Source organism: Tachypleus tridentatus, chromosome 7 (genome assembly GCF_004210375.1).
Source record: "Tachypleus tridentatus isolate NWPU-2018 chromosome 7, ASM421037v1, whole genome shotgun sequence".
In the NCBI taxonomy this organism is placed as follows: Eukaryota; Metazoa; Arthropoda; class Merostomata; order Xiphosura; family Limulidae; genus Tachypleus; species Tachypleus tridentatus.
The window spans coordinates 186179571-186191747 of record NC_134831.1 but is presented as its reverse complement, the minus strand read 5'-3'; the positions used below and the strand labels follow the sequence as shown (position 1 = coordinate 186191747).

Genomic DNA, 12177 nt, shown 5'->3' with positions numbered 1-12177 from the left:
TTTGTACAAAATACGATAAAAGACGAAAACGTCTAGAATACTCGCGCAAAAAATAATTGTTTTATCAACTAATCTTGCCTAACTGTAGTAGATTACGGCTTTTACAATTCTGCGCATCAGCCATTGGACTGCGATAACCAACTGTAATACAAAGTATTTGTTATACGACATTTTAGCGCCATCTATTACCACCTTTCTGCACCAACGTTTAATTCTAATTAAAGCAAATTATTGTTTTGTATAAATTGCGGTTTAAACTTAGAAGTAATCTTATGTTATCAAATATCATCTGCTGATAGATTTCTATCGACTCTTTCAGCTCCAAGCCACTTCATGATTATTTTAGTTCATTTTAAATATTTTCATCTCAATAACAACCTTAAATTAACTGTAACTTTCGGTTTTATTTTTAAAGGGCTCACTGCTTTGAGCTTTCTTAGTTTTGTTGGTCAGAAAATAGTAGAATAATAATTTTGTGTATGTTTATATAAAATCTAGTTTTTGTTTATAATTATGTACATAAACGGTAAAGAATTGTTTATCCTGTTTCTTACGTAATTCACATGACCTTTGTTTTGTTTTTGACACGAAGTTATGGTCAGTTCTAACTCCAGTATCGACCCTTAACTAAACGATGACCAAGAAAATACCAATAGAAATAACGTCAAGTTACCAAATCCATTCTGAAAAGGAAATAATGAGTTGATAAGTAAACTGAATGGACGGCAAGTGCCTGTTATAAAAAGACACGAGCAAAGCACCGGGACACTGTGCAAAATCCTGGTGGGCTGTTGACACATGGACCAGTGAGGGGATAACCTGGTTATACGATCCTGGTGCTACTGACTAACCTGTTTTACATATCTTATCCTATATTTTATCCTGATTTTTTTCAGTATTGTCTGGGACGTTTTAGGCCCCCAATCTGCTCCTTAAAACAAGCGTAAAGTACGACGTTGAAAAAGTATTTCGTCTTCAGTCATAATACATAATATGTTGCAAATCTTTATAGTATCCTGGTGGATTCTGGAGGACATGTTGTGATTTGTCATGTTTAGCTAGTTAATAGTGACCTTCGGCCTTGTATGGTTTCTTTTTCTAATGTAGAGAATATGAGGTATAAATATTTTAAAGCATAATTTGTACAGGTCTCTTAGAATAAAGTTTCCTAATAACAATATCTACTGCACTTAATAATTGTAAGACTGACGTCGCACATACCTCATCTGTTTCTTTTGTATCAAATTCCTTAACTTTATCTTACCGCTGAGTAACGTGGGAGAGGAGGAGACCATAAACCTTACATAAAACATGTTTGATTTATGAAAAAGTCAGTTCAGTGTGTTGTTTTCATAGTATTTCAAACGATCCTCGAAATTTTTTTTAATAGGACTATCTGCGATTACCGTCCCTAATTTAGCAGTGTAAAACTAGAGGGAAGGCAGCTAGTCATCACCACTCACCGCCAACTCTTGGGCTACTCTTTACCAACAAATAGTGGGATTGACCATTACTTTATAACGCCCCAACGAGTGGAAGGGCGAGCATGTTTGGTGCGACTGGGATTCGAACCCACGACCCTCAGAGTACGAGTCGCAAGCCTTAACACGCCAGCCATGCTGAGCCGTTCAGAATGGAGTAAATAGCGAATGGTAATAATGAAACTATGTTCAGAATGGAGTAAATAGCGAATGGTAGTGGTGACACTATCATCAGAATGGAGTAAATAGCGAATGGTAATGATGACACTGTGTTCAGAATGATGGAGTAAATAGCGAATGGTAGTGGTGACACTGTGTTCAGAATGATGGAGTAAATAGCGAATGGTAGTGGTGACACTATGTTCAGAATGGAGTAAATAGCGAATGGTAGTGGTGACACTATGTTCAGAATTGAGTATATAACGAATGGTAGTGGTGACACTATGTTCAGAATGGAGTAAATAGCGAATTGTAATGATGACACTATTTTCAGAATGGAGTAAATAGCGAATGATAGTGGTGACACTATCATCAGAATGGAGTAAATAGCGAATGGTAGTGGTGACACTATGTTCAGAATTGAGTATATAGCGAATGGTAGTGGTGACACTATGTTCAGAATTGAGTATATAGCGAATGGTAGTGGTGACACTATGTTCAGAATGGAGTAAATAGCGAATGGTAATGATGACACTATGTTCAGAATGGAGTAAATAGCGAATGGTAGTGGTGACACTGTGTTCAGAATAGAGTAAATAGCGAATTGTAGTGGTGACACTTCAGTCAATATAATGTGGCGGAGGAACGGCATAAATCAACTATATTTTGAAACGTTTGACGTTTCGCAGGTTCTGTGATGCCATCGAAAGTTGTTAGTTTTGAGAAGGGTATACAACAGTCATTTCCGACGTAAAATATTCGTACATTCAAATCGAGGATTTGGAATTTTTAACACAGTGGCATATCTTACGTTTAATGGTAATGAAAAACATAAATATATGGATTAATTTGGAGTATCAGATCCATAAAGTAAGAGACTTGGAGCAAATTCGTGCTCCACCTGTAATTTTGTTACAGGTGAGAATTCACGAATAGATAGGTCAGAGGTAATAACCGTCCATGTCTTTAGGCAATATTATTCAATACAAACAAAAACGATTTCCCTCTATAAAAGTAACACAAGTTGTTTCTGTAACATATCAGTTCTATCGTTGTGGCTAGAGAATGAAACAGAAATGAAAGGTATTCCATACGAAGACGTACAAGTTAGGTTGCCAGACTAAGTCTATATAGATTTCTGTGTGATGATGCGCTGGCAAACTGTCGCCTTCGAATTACGGAAAAGAAATAGAGAAAAATGATGTGTTTTGGACATGTCCGATTTACGATGAAGTTTGTTACGATGGAAATTACGTTGAAAATGACCATTCGTTAGATGGAGCATGGCCATGAGGGGCAACATGTATTGTAACTACGTGGTGTAGCTTTATATTCGTTTTGATATAATATATTCAACCTCTGTATTTAGGTAAGAAGGATTTACGAGAAAAGAAAGGGGACACTTTCCAAAGGGTGCTATAATTGAACGATATATTCTTGCTTCGAGAGGGGAAAAAAAAACTTGTAGAAGAACATCTAGAAAATGTTAACACTTTATGAGAATCTCGGTTATTCATTCACAATGCATCGCATAAGCTAAACACGAATGAACAGATCACGACAAATATAATAACTTTGGAGCTTTCGAAGTGAACTAAAATATATTTGGTTTACTAACTGTCGAAAAAAACCAAAAACAGATTGTGTACTTACCCATTTTTAAGTAAACTTACAGATGTAAATTAAACTTTTATTGTACCTGACGATCAGTATTATTATCTTTAATCAAACCATTTGAATATTGAAATGAAAATATGTTTAGCAAACATTTTTAATTTTGTTTTCGTCCTTCACATGAAACAACCAATTCCAATTTGCCTGCATGTATCAAGTGTATGAACACAACTTACCAGCTTTCTTACTTCCCCTTCTGATTCTTTCCGGATTTTTCTCATTTTCGAATCATACTTCTCGTGAACTCGTCTGAGATCACTTGCTTTTCGACGATCTGCTTCCATCGCATCTTTCAGATTTTCCTCCAGACGGCGCTTCACCTCTCGCAGGTCGTATACCTCTTGAATCAATCGTTTGGTGTCCCCTTGGTTAGCGCCATCTTGTGCGCGATGACCAGCCCTACGTTCGGCATCTCGAACCTGCGCAGTGAGTTCCTCTCGAAGACGGCGAGTTTCACTCTGGGCTTTTCGAATCCCCTCTTCTTTCTCGCGCATCAATCTTTGAAGCTCTTTTTCAAAATGTTTCACAAGAATGTCCCTTTGGCGAACAATGTCGGAACTTCTTTCATGTTCACTTTTTATTTCATTTGCCGCCTGTTCAACTTTCTGATGACACTGTATTCGTTTTCTGTCGGAATTTTCTCCTTTATCTCTAGGAGCACCTTGTTTCTTTTGTTTTTCTCTGACGGAAGATGAACTGCAGAGGTCGGCATCAGCGGAATGTCGTTCGTATGGAGTCGAAGTGATTGAGTTCATTGTCGGTCGGAGGACTTGATCAACAGCTAAAATAAGATATGTTATTCTGTAAAAAAAAAAAAAAAAAAAAACTGTTCAGACTAAACACTACCTACTAATCTGTTGTTTTTAGTTATTCTGGAATGTCAACGAAATTTTCCAAACAAAAATCTTGAATAAAACTCTCTTAACGCCTGGGCCAGAATGGCTAGGTGGTTAAGGCACTCGACTCCTAATTAGGGACGGCTAGCGTAAATAGCCCTGGTGTAGCTTTGTGCGAAATTCAAAAACAAACAAATCTATAATAAGCTACTTCTCAGCACAACTAGAAATGTTCGAGAAATTGTATTTTACCAGTTTGAAGTTCATCTTTATTATTGTATGGGAACTGTAGGTCTAAAGAATTATATCATGAGAGCATAATGATTATTAGATCTCTAGCTACATATATTTTATAAAAAAAAAAAAAACAATGTGGGAAAAGTTTCTAAAATTTAATAACGTGTTTCGTTTGAAGATATAGGGGCTTCCCCATGATTAAATGGAAAAGGTTTAAATTGTTTATGTTTAACATATGTCTCCGTATCTGCAAGTTTATCCTACATTTTTCTTTTGTTGTTTAACTGTGTCGATGGTAAAAAAAACACGTGGATTTTCATACGACTTTCTTGTGTTGTTTACCTGAGTGGATCGTTCACTAGCAGGTGATGGGTGCTTCACGTTTTATAAGTGGACATTTTTTTTATACTTACGGTATTATTTTCGTGTTTCTGATTACGTTATTTAAGGGTATGTCATACTAAATTTAACCCTTAAGAATATTAAATCTCTCTGACTAGTTATATTAGAATTGCTTATATAGTGTTTATAATAATATAAAATATTTTTCTATTATGAAGATCATTTCATATTGTTAATTTAGTGTATTTATGTATAACCTAATTCTTCGTAGTCGAATCTCTTTCGATATTATTGGGATTACGACCGAAAATACCGTTACTCGCGAGGGTACCCAACTAATGATTCGGTGTTTTAAAGCATTTGTTATTGTTTTAAAATGATTGAAGTGGCCCTAGTCAATATATTATGTAAATTCGGTTAAACTAATGATAGTTTCTTTGATGTGTTGATCTAGCAAGCTTATTTTTATCACCAGTTTTTAATATCATAATGTCAATGTTCAGTTACTCTCACCAAATTGTAACCATCGTTTCTTACTTTAACACATTTATCTTGGTTTACAATTTTGTTTGGTAAGTTTGTTTTGGAATTTCGCACAAAGCTACTCGAGGGCTATCTGTGCTAGCCGTCCCTAATTTAGCAGTGTAAGACTAGAGGGAAAGCAGCTAGTCATCACCACCCACCGCCAACTCTTGGGCTACTCTTTTACCAACGAATAGTGGGATTGACCGTAACATTATACACACCCACGGCTGGGAGGGCGAGCATGTTTAGCGCGACGCGGGCGCGAACCCACGACCCTCGGATTACGAGTCGTACGCCTTACGCGCTTGGTCATGCCAGGCCCCCTCTTGGTTTACAATTAACAAATAAAAAAATAATGTACATTACTCACTAATACAGTTCTTTATGTATTAAAATATTTTGGCTTGCTTTGTTCATTATCTTAACTTGCTTTTCTTTAGATATGAATATTGTTTGTTTTTTGAATTTCGCGCAAAGCTACACGAGGGATATCTGCCCCAGCCGTCCATAATTTAGCGCTGTTAGACTAGAGTGAAGGCACCTAGTCATCACTACCCACCACCAACTCATGGGCTACTCTTTTACCAACCAATAGTGAGATTGATCAACACATTATAACGCCCCATAACTGAAGGGGCGATCATGTCTGGTGTGATAAGGATTCGAACCCACGGCCCTCAACTTAGGAGTCGAGCGCCCCTAACCAAGTGGCCATGCCGGTCAAATATTATTTGTATGCATAAAAACGTGAGACATTTTAGTCAATTGGCCAACTTTTAAAAACAACCTCATTAATAAATGTATAACAATCATTTTCAAAGAGTATCAGAGATTGTTTTGAAGTCCTAGTTCATGGAGAATGTAGACGAATACATTTCGTATTATCAAGTCCTCCTCTCAGTTTGTTCTAGAATATATAGCAAACCTATTCTTAAAAAAACATTGACTTTATTATATTTTAAGTATAATATGGAACAAAATAATATCAAAAATATAACTCTAGGGTCAGTAGCTTAATTAATTTAAATAAAATTGTTATAAAATAAAGCCACATTGGGCTATCTACTATATTCATCGAAGGATATCGAACCCCTGATTTTATCGTTGCAAGTCCATAAACTTACCTCTGTCCTATCAAAGAACCTTCAAATAGGGATAGTGTTAAGAGTGCATGAGTTACAAGGCTGTACTCATCAAACATTATATCGTATAAATATATTAATTAAGGCAGTTGATTGGTGTTGTCTTGTACTTTTCTTGAATTTGGTTATCATGTTTTAAACAGGAACCTTTAAACTTGCATTATAAACGTAGTATATAAATTATTGTGAATTGACTGTTCCGTGATAGTAAGTTCAAATTTAAAACTATTATTTTGCTGTCTCGTTTTGAAAAATATAAACCAGTTTTATTCGCTTCTTCGTGTTTATCATAAAAAATATCAGTAAATGTGAACCGTCGTCAAATACAAGTTTCAGACTTCATATTTATGTTTCCTTGTTTAACTTTCTCTGTTCACTGAGAATCGGTTGGGAATAACAACAAATACACGTGACTACAACTCTTGGCAAGATTCCAAGATAAACGAACAGTTATTTAAATTATCGTAATCTGGTTACTTTTTCTTTATGCAGATGTTGGTTCTCGTTTTGTTTTTCGATGACTTCATGAATATTTTCCTTAAGCAAATAGCATAAAGAAAACATATGATTGGATATCCTAAATATACCCTACTAGTTTCGTGAATACTCTAAGCCACGCCCAGGTCTTGTGTTTGTTTAGATGATAAAATAACACGTTATTACAGGCGGTTGAGCAGATAGCCCTGGTGTAGCTTTGCGCGAAATTCAAAACAAACAAACAGGAGGTTAAATAACGAGTGGTACAAAACTGTTCTACAGTTCACAAGTAAATATGTCGTTATGGCAAGTTCGTGGCCACGTGGTAAAGGCACTCAACTCGTAATCTGAGGGTTGCGGGTTCGAATCCCCGTCATACAAAACATGTTCGTCCTTTCAATCGTGGGTGCATTATAAAGTTACGGTCAATCCCACTATTTGTTGGTAAAAGAGTAGCCCAAGAGTTGGCGGTGGGTGGTGATGAGTAGCTGCCTTCACTCTAGTCTTACATAGCTAAATTAGGGACGGCTAACGCAGACAGTCCTTATGTAGCTTTGCGCGAAATTCAAAAACAAGCAAGTACTTATCCAGTATTGTCATTACACCCTCACCGCGTAACAGAAAGTAACGTCATGCTTACGATCGGAGCAGTAAATAACACATCGCCAACATTCTTCAACACTTAACACTCATATCTGAATATGGGGGACCAACACTGCAATGAGAGCTCCAAAAGGGTCTTAAAGTTAACCTAAATTTATAGTCATTCATTTTAGTAGCAGTGCCAGTTTTACGAATGGCTGAGATTTTCGAGGTACAAGTCAAGTTTGTCACTGCAATTACAAAATATCCATTCTGGCTTCTCATAACATATATGGCTGGGATTTATAGTTAGAACTTTAACCAGACGTCACAGCCCCTGTGTAAAAAATATTTACGTTAATTCTTCATTGACAAGACAACTGTAATAAGTGACTGAAACAGAATAACATTTATTCAGTTTAATACTTTTGAAATGTATCGTACTTTTAAAAGGTGTTTCTATGTTAATATTTATAAAGGTAGATATGGGGAAAAAACGTCATGTTTTGGTTTGTTTGTTTGTTTTTCGAATTCAGGAAAAATAAAAATAATCACCTTTGCTTATCAAGCCTTCTGAAAGCTTCCACCACGAGGTTGGGTTTGTTTTGAATTTCGCGCAAAGGAAAACTTACTAAAGTTTTAAACTTAATAGCTTGTTTGTTTGTTTGTTGTGGAATTTCGCACAAAGCTACTCGAGGGCTATCTGTGCTAGCCGTCCCTAATTTAGCAGTGTAAGACTAGAGGGAAGGCAGCTAGTCATCACCACCCACCGCCAACTCTTGGGCTACTCTTTTACCAACGAAAAGTGGGATTGACCGTCACATTATACACCCCCACGGCTGGGAGGGCGAGCATGTTTAGCGCGACGCGGAAACTTAATAGCACAAAGAATCTACGTAATGTGGACAACGCTCAAAAATTGTAAAATGGCATCCTGAAAAGTTCACACCATCCCACTCTACAACGTTTAAACATGACAATTTAAATATTTCTGAGGTTAAAAAAAAGGCAAAAAATATTATACTGGTAAATTTTGTATTCAACCAACTAATCAAACAAAAACCTTTTGAAAATTATGGAATTTATTTAATCGATAAAACTTCGAAAAACCTAAGGTTTAATATTATTTGCATTTTTGAACGATCAAAGTAAAAAGTAGAACATGTTAAATGAATGCATTTAACATAATTCCAATATTCACAAACAAAGGAAAGTCGTACACAAACACATGTGCAAGAATACGAGTCTTTAGTTCTGCACGTGAATCACGTTCTTCAGAAGTTACAAAATTAAACTGATACTTCTACGCTCTTATCATCTAAACTTTTCCCTCTCCACCCCCTCGAAAAAATTACAAAAGAGGCAGTAAATGGGCTTAAGTCTAAAATAGATTCAACAGGGGAAACTATATTTTCTGTGCGGAGTTAGATCTATCTTTAGGTTTAGAAACTAACACATCTATTTACATTTATATTTATGTGTGTATATATATATGATAATATAATTTATAATTTAATTTGGTAAGCCTTACTTGAATTGCTAAAATAATACACAATAATATATCTCTGGCTAACCCTAAAAACTTCCTAATTGTAATACGTTCAATAAACATTAAATGAACTATGTACAACAGTTCTCCCTGCGAGGCTTATGCCTCAAAGAAAGACGTATAAAAACCTCTTCAAATATACAATTATTCCTTGAGAAACATTGTAGTTGGATAGAAGGTATGAATTAAATAATTTTACACTGTACCTTGTATTAGCCTTCAAAAATATATAGTTATTTAACCACACTGTATAATATAAGTTGGTTTTAAAAATACGTGCTTCTGACTTCTCCCGTCAACATTACGTGAGTTTTTAAAAGCATTTCTCATTCGAGTTTACTCCCAAATTTATAATAATTCTACTGTTGCTTTGAAAACATTCTGTTCAAGATAATCAGACTTGGATTATTCGTTATCTCCATTGTTACATTATTTATATTGTCTTATGTAGGTAAACAGTAAGTCGTGTTTAAAACCGTAATAATTAAACAAACATGCAAGGTCTTGTCTACAATAGTGTTTGAAACCATAATAATTAAACAAAAAAGCCAGTATTTATAAAAAACTCACATTAAAAAAAACGATTAAATAAGGATGATGGACCTGGTGAAAATGTTGTTAATAAGTGGCGTGAAATTATTTAATATGTAAATTAGTCGTCTGGTAATTGTATAAATAAGGGTTACTTCTGTAACACTTAACACTCATGAAGATGGCGCATTGGTATACGTTGAAACATGTAGAGTGTATGAGTGTTGAGCCCGGTATAGCCAAGCGTGTTAAGGCGTGTGATTCGTAATCTGAGGGTCGCGGGTTCGCATCTCGGTCGCGCCAAACATGCTCGCCCTTTCAGCCGTGGGAGCATTATAATGTGACGATCAATCCCACTATTCGTTAGTAAAAGAGTAGCCCAAGAGTTGGCGGTGGGTGGTGATGACTAGCTGCCTTTCCTGTAATCTTACACTGCTAAATTAAGGACGGCTAGCGCAGTTGGTCCTCGAGTAACTTTGTGCGAAATTCAAAAACAAAGTATGAGTGTTTCCTAGTCTCATCGTTTTTGTTTGTTGTTTTTTTAAGTTATTTTAATTTTGTGTAGTAAGTTATTGTATTTTTGAGACTAGAAACTACCTTATTTTTAGAATTGTGTATAAAATAATTGTTTTTTAGAAGCAACTGTGAGTTTTTTTTATCATGGAACATTACACGAGTGTCAAGGATTTTTCTTAAAAGCCCAGTTTTGTCTTAATAAGTATTTTAAACTTTAATAATTAAACAAAAAAGCCAGGATTTTCCTAAGTGAACTAAAGTTATGTTCTATGAACCAGAAAACGGAAGGCATATAAACGATATGTAAATGAAACTTTTCACAAGTACATAACAAGTGTCATAACCAGGCATGGTCATATTTACCATTTAAAGTAAAGTACAGTTTTGTCACATAAATTATTTTTTCTTTCGAGAATGGGGAAATTCTGTGTACATTTTAAAAAAATGTTTAACTTTTAACAGTAACTGATGATGAAGTCAATGAAATCATCGCTCTTTAACAACCGAAACTGTGAATCATCTTCCAGGAAATCCAATTTGAAGTTCTGACTGTTTGCAAGGATAAGAATTTTAGCGTTACTGCCTGTGGTTTGCTCTTTCACATCTTCCTAGAGTAAATCTACTGTATAAGGAAGAAAAGCCGTTCGTTTGTCACGTTGATATGTTGGCCATTACAACACAAACCGACATACAACTTCCACCAAACAACGGCGCTTTCTGTCGCGACAATCAATTTTCTCTTTTTTATGATTCTTCCAACTATATATCTATATACAAAATGGACAATGCGCTACTTTGGGTATATAATTAGATTTAAGGTTTGTAGATATTGTGATGAGCAATAAAATCACAATATGCTTGGTCTTCTCTGTATTGTATTTGAAACCTTAATAATTAAACAAACATCCCAGTTTTCTGACTCTCAAAAATCATAATCATTGGGTACAATTCCCCATTACGTCTGTTTAGTCTCACGAAAACGTATTGATGTAACATAACCAAATTTTATCTAGATGGAACCTTCGGCTACAATTTTGTTTTACCCGCAGCACATTTCAATTTTTAAAATACCCTAATTAAACCACACTTATTTAGCTCAGCATGCTAGCAGAGCTAAAACCAGGAAGACAGATTAATAGAAGAACCTCGAAATTCAAAATAAAATGCACTACTTTTGTTATCACAATTAATTATTTGCAGGGTCATACAGTTGGCCAAGTAGGAATACGTCTTTAAAAGTTCATTTTTCGCGTATTTCAATGTATAATAATTTTCGTCGTTTCAACACCACTTAAAAAAGCACACAAAAGCTAAAACGCTAATCAATCAATACTTAAAGGAGATTTTTTTATTTGTTCGTTTGGAATTAATCGCAAAGCTATACAAGGGGCTCTCTAGGCTTTGCCCATCGTAGATATCGACACAAGGTTTCTAGTGGTGTGAGTCCGCAGACGTACCGCTGTGCCACTGGAGAGTTAAAGGTTTTTTTGTTTTGTTTTGAATTTCGCTCAAAGCTACACGAGGGTTATCTGCGCTAACTGTTCCTAATTTTGCAATGTAAGACTAGAGGGAAGGCAGCTACTCATCACCACCCACCCTCAACTTTTGGAGTACTCTTTTACTCGGAGCAAATTTGGTGTGACAGGGATTCGAACCCGCGACCCTCAGATTACGAGTCGAAGGGCTAAAGGAGATGATCAAATATACAATTAAAAACGTTGTTTTCGTGAAATACTAGAAATAGGATAGTCATTTCCCATATCTATATTGTTACTAGATTATTATCAATTTTTATAAAACATGTTAATGGAATATTTATTTAGATACAATTTTGAGAAAAAGAATTAATCATTATTTACCATCATAAGATGGACATTCAGCATTTGTTTATAAAGAGGGTGTTAGAAAGTGGCGTATTTATGACAAAGATAAATATTATAAGGAAGTTACGGCGATAATAAGGTTTTACACTTATTAATTTTGTAGTAGACTAGCGATGGTTTCACACGTTACTAAAGGCGACAGGTGTGTCCTGTTTGTCAGCATGCCGGACTGTGAATACGATTTCCGTGGTTCACGTACCTTGCTATAAAATCATGCTCCATATTGTGGAGTTATGGTGCGTT

At 35.5% G+C, this 12177-nt stretch overlaps 1 protein-coding gene across 1 annotated transcript in view; it reads right to left on the bottom strand.

The window, feature by feature from the left end:
• The window catches only part of LOC143257500 (uncharacterized), a 136682-nt gene that overhangs the window by 123880 nt on the left and 625 nt on the right, over positions 1–12177 (bottom strand). The window contains 1 exon segment of the mRNA XM_076516274.1: positions 3491–4115. Coding sequence (XP_076372389.1) covers positions 3491–4069 — 579 coding nt within the window. The 5' untranslated portion in view covers positions 4070–4115.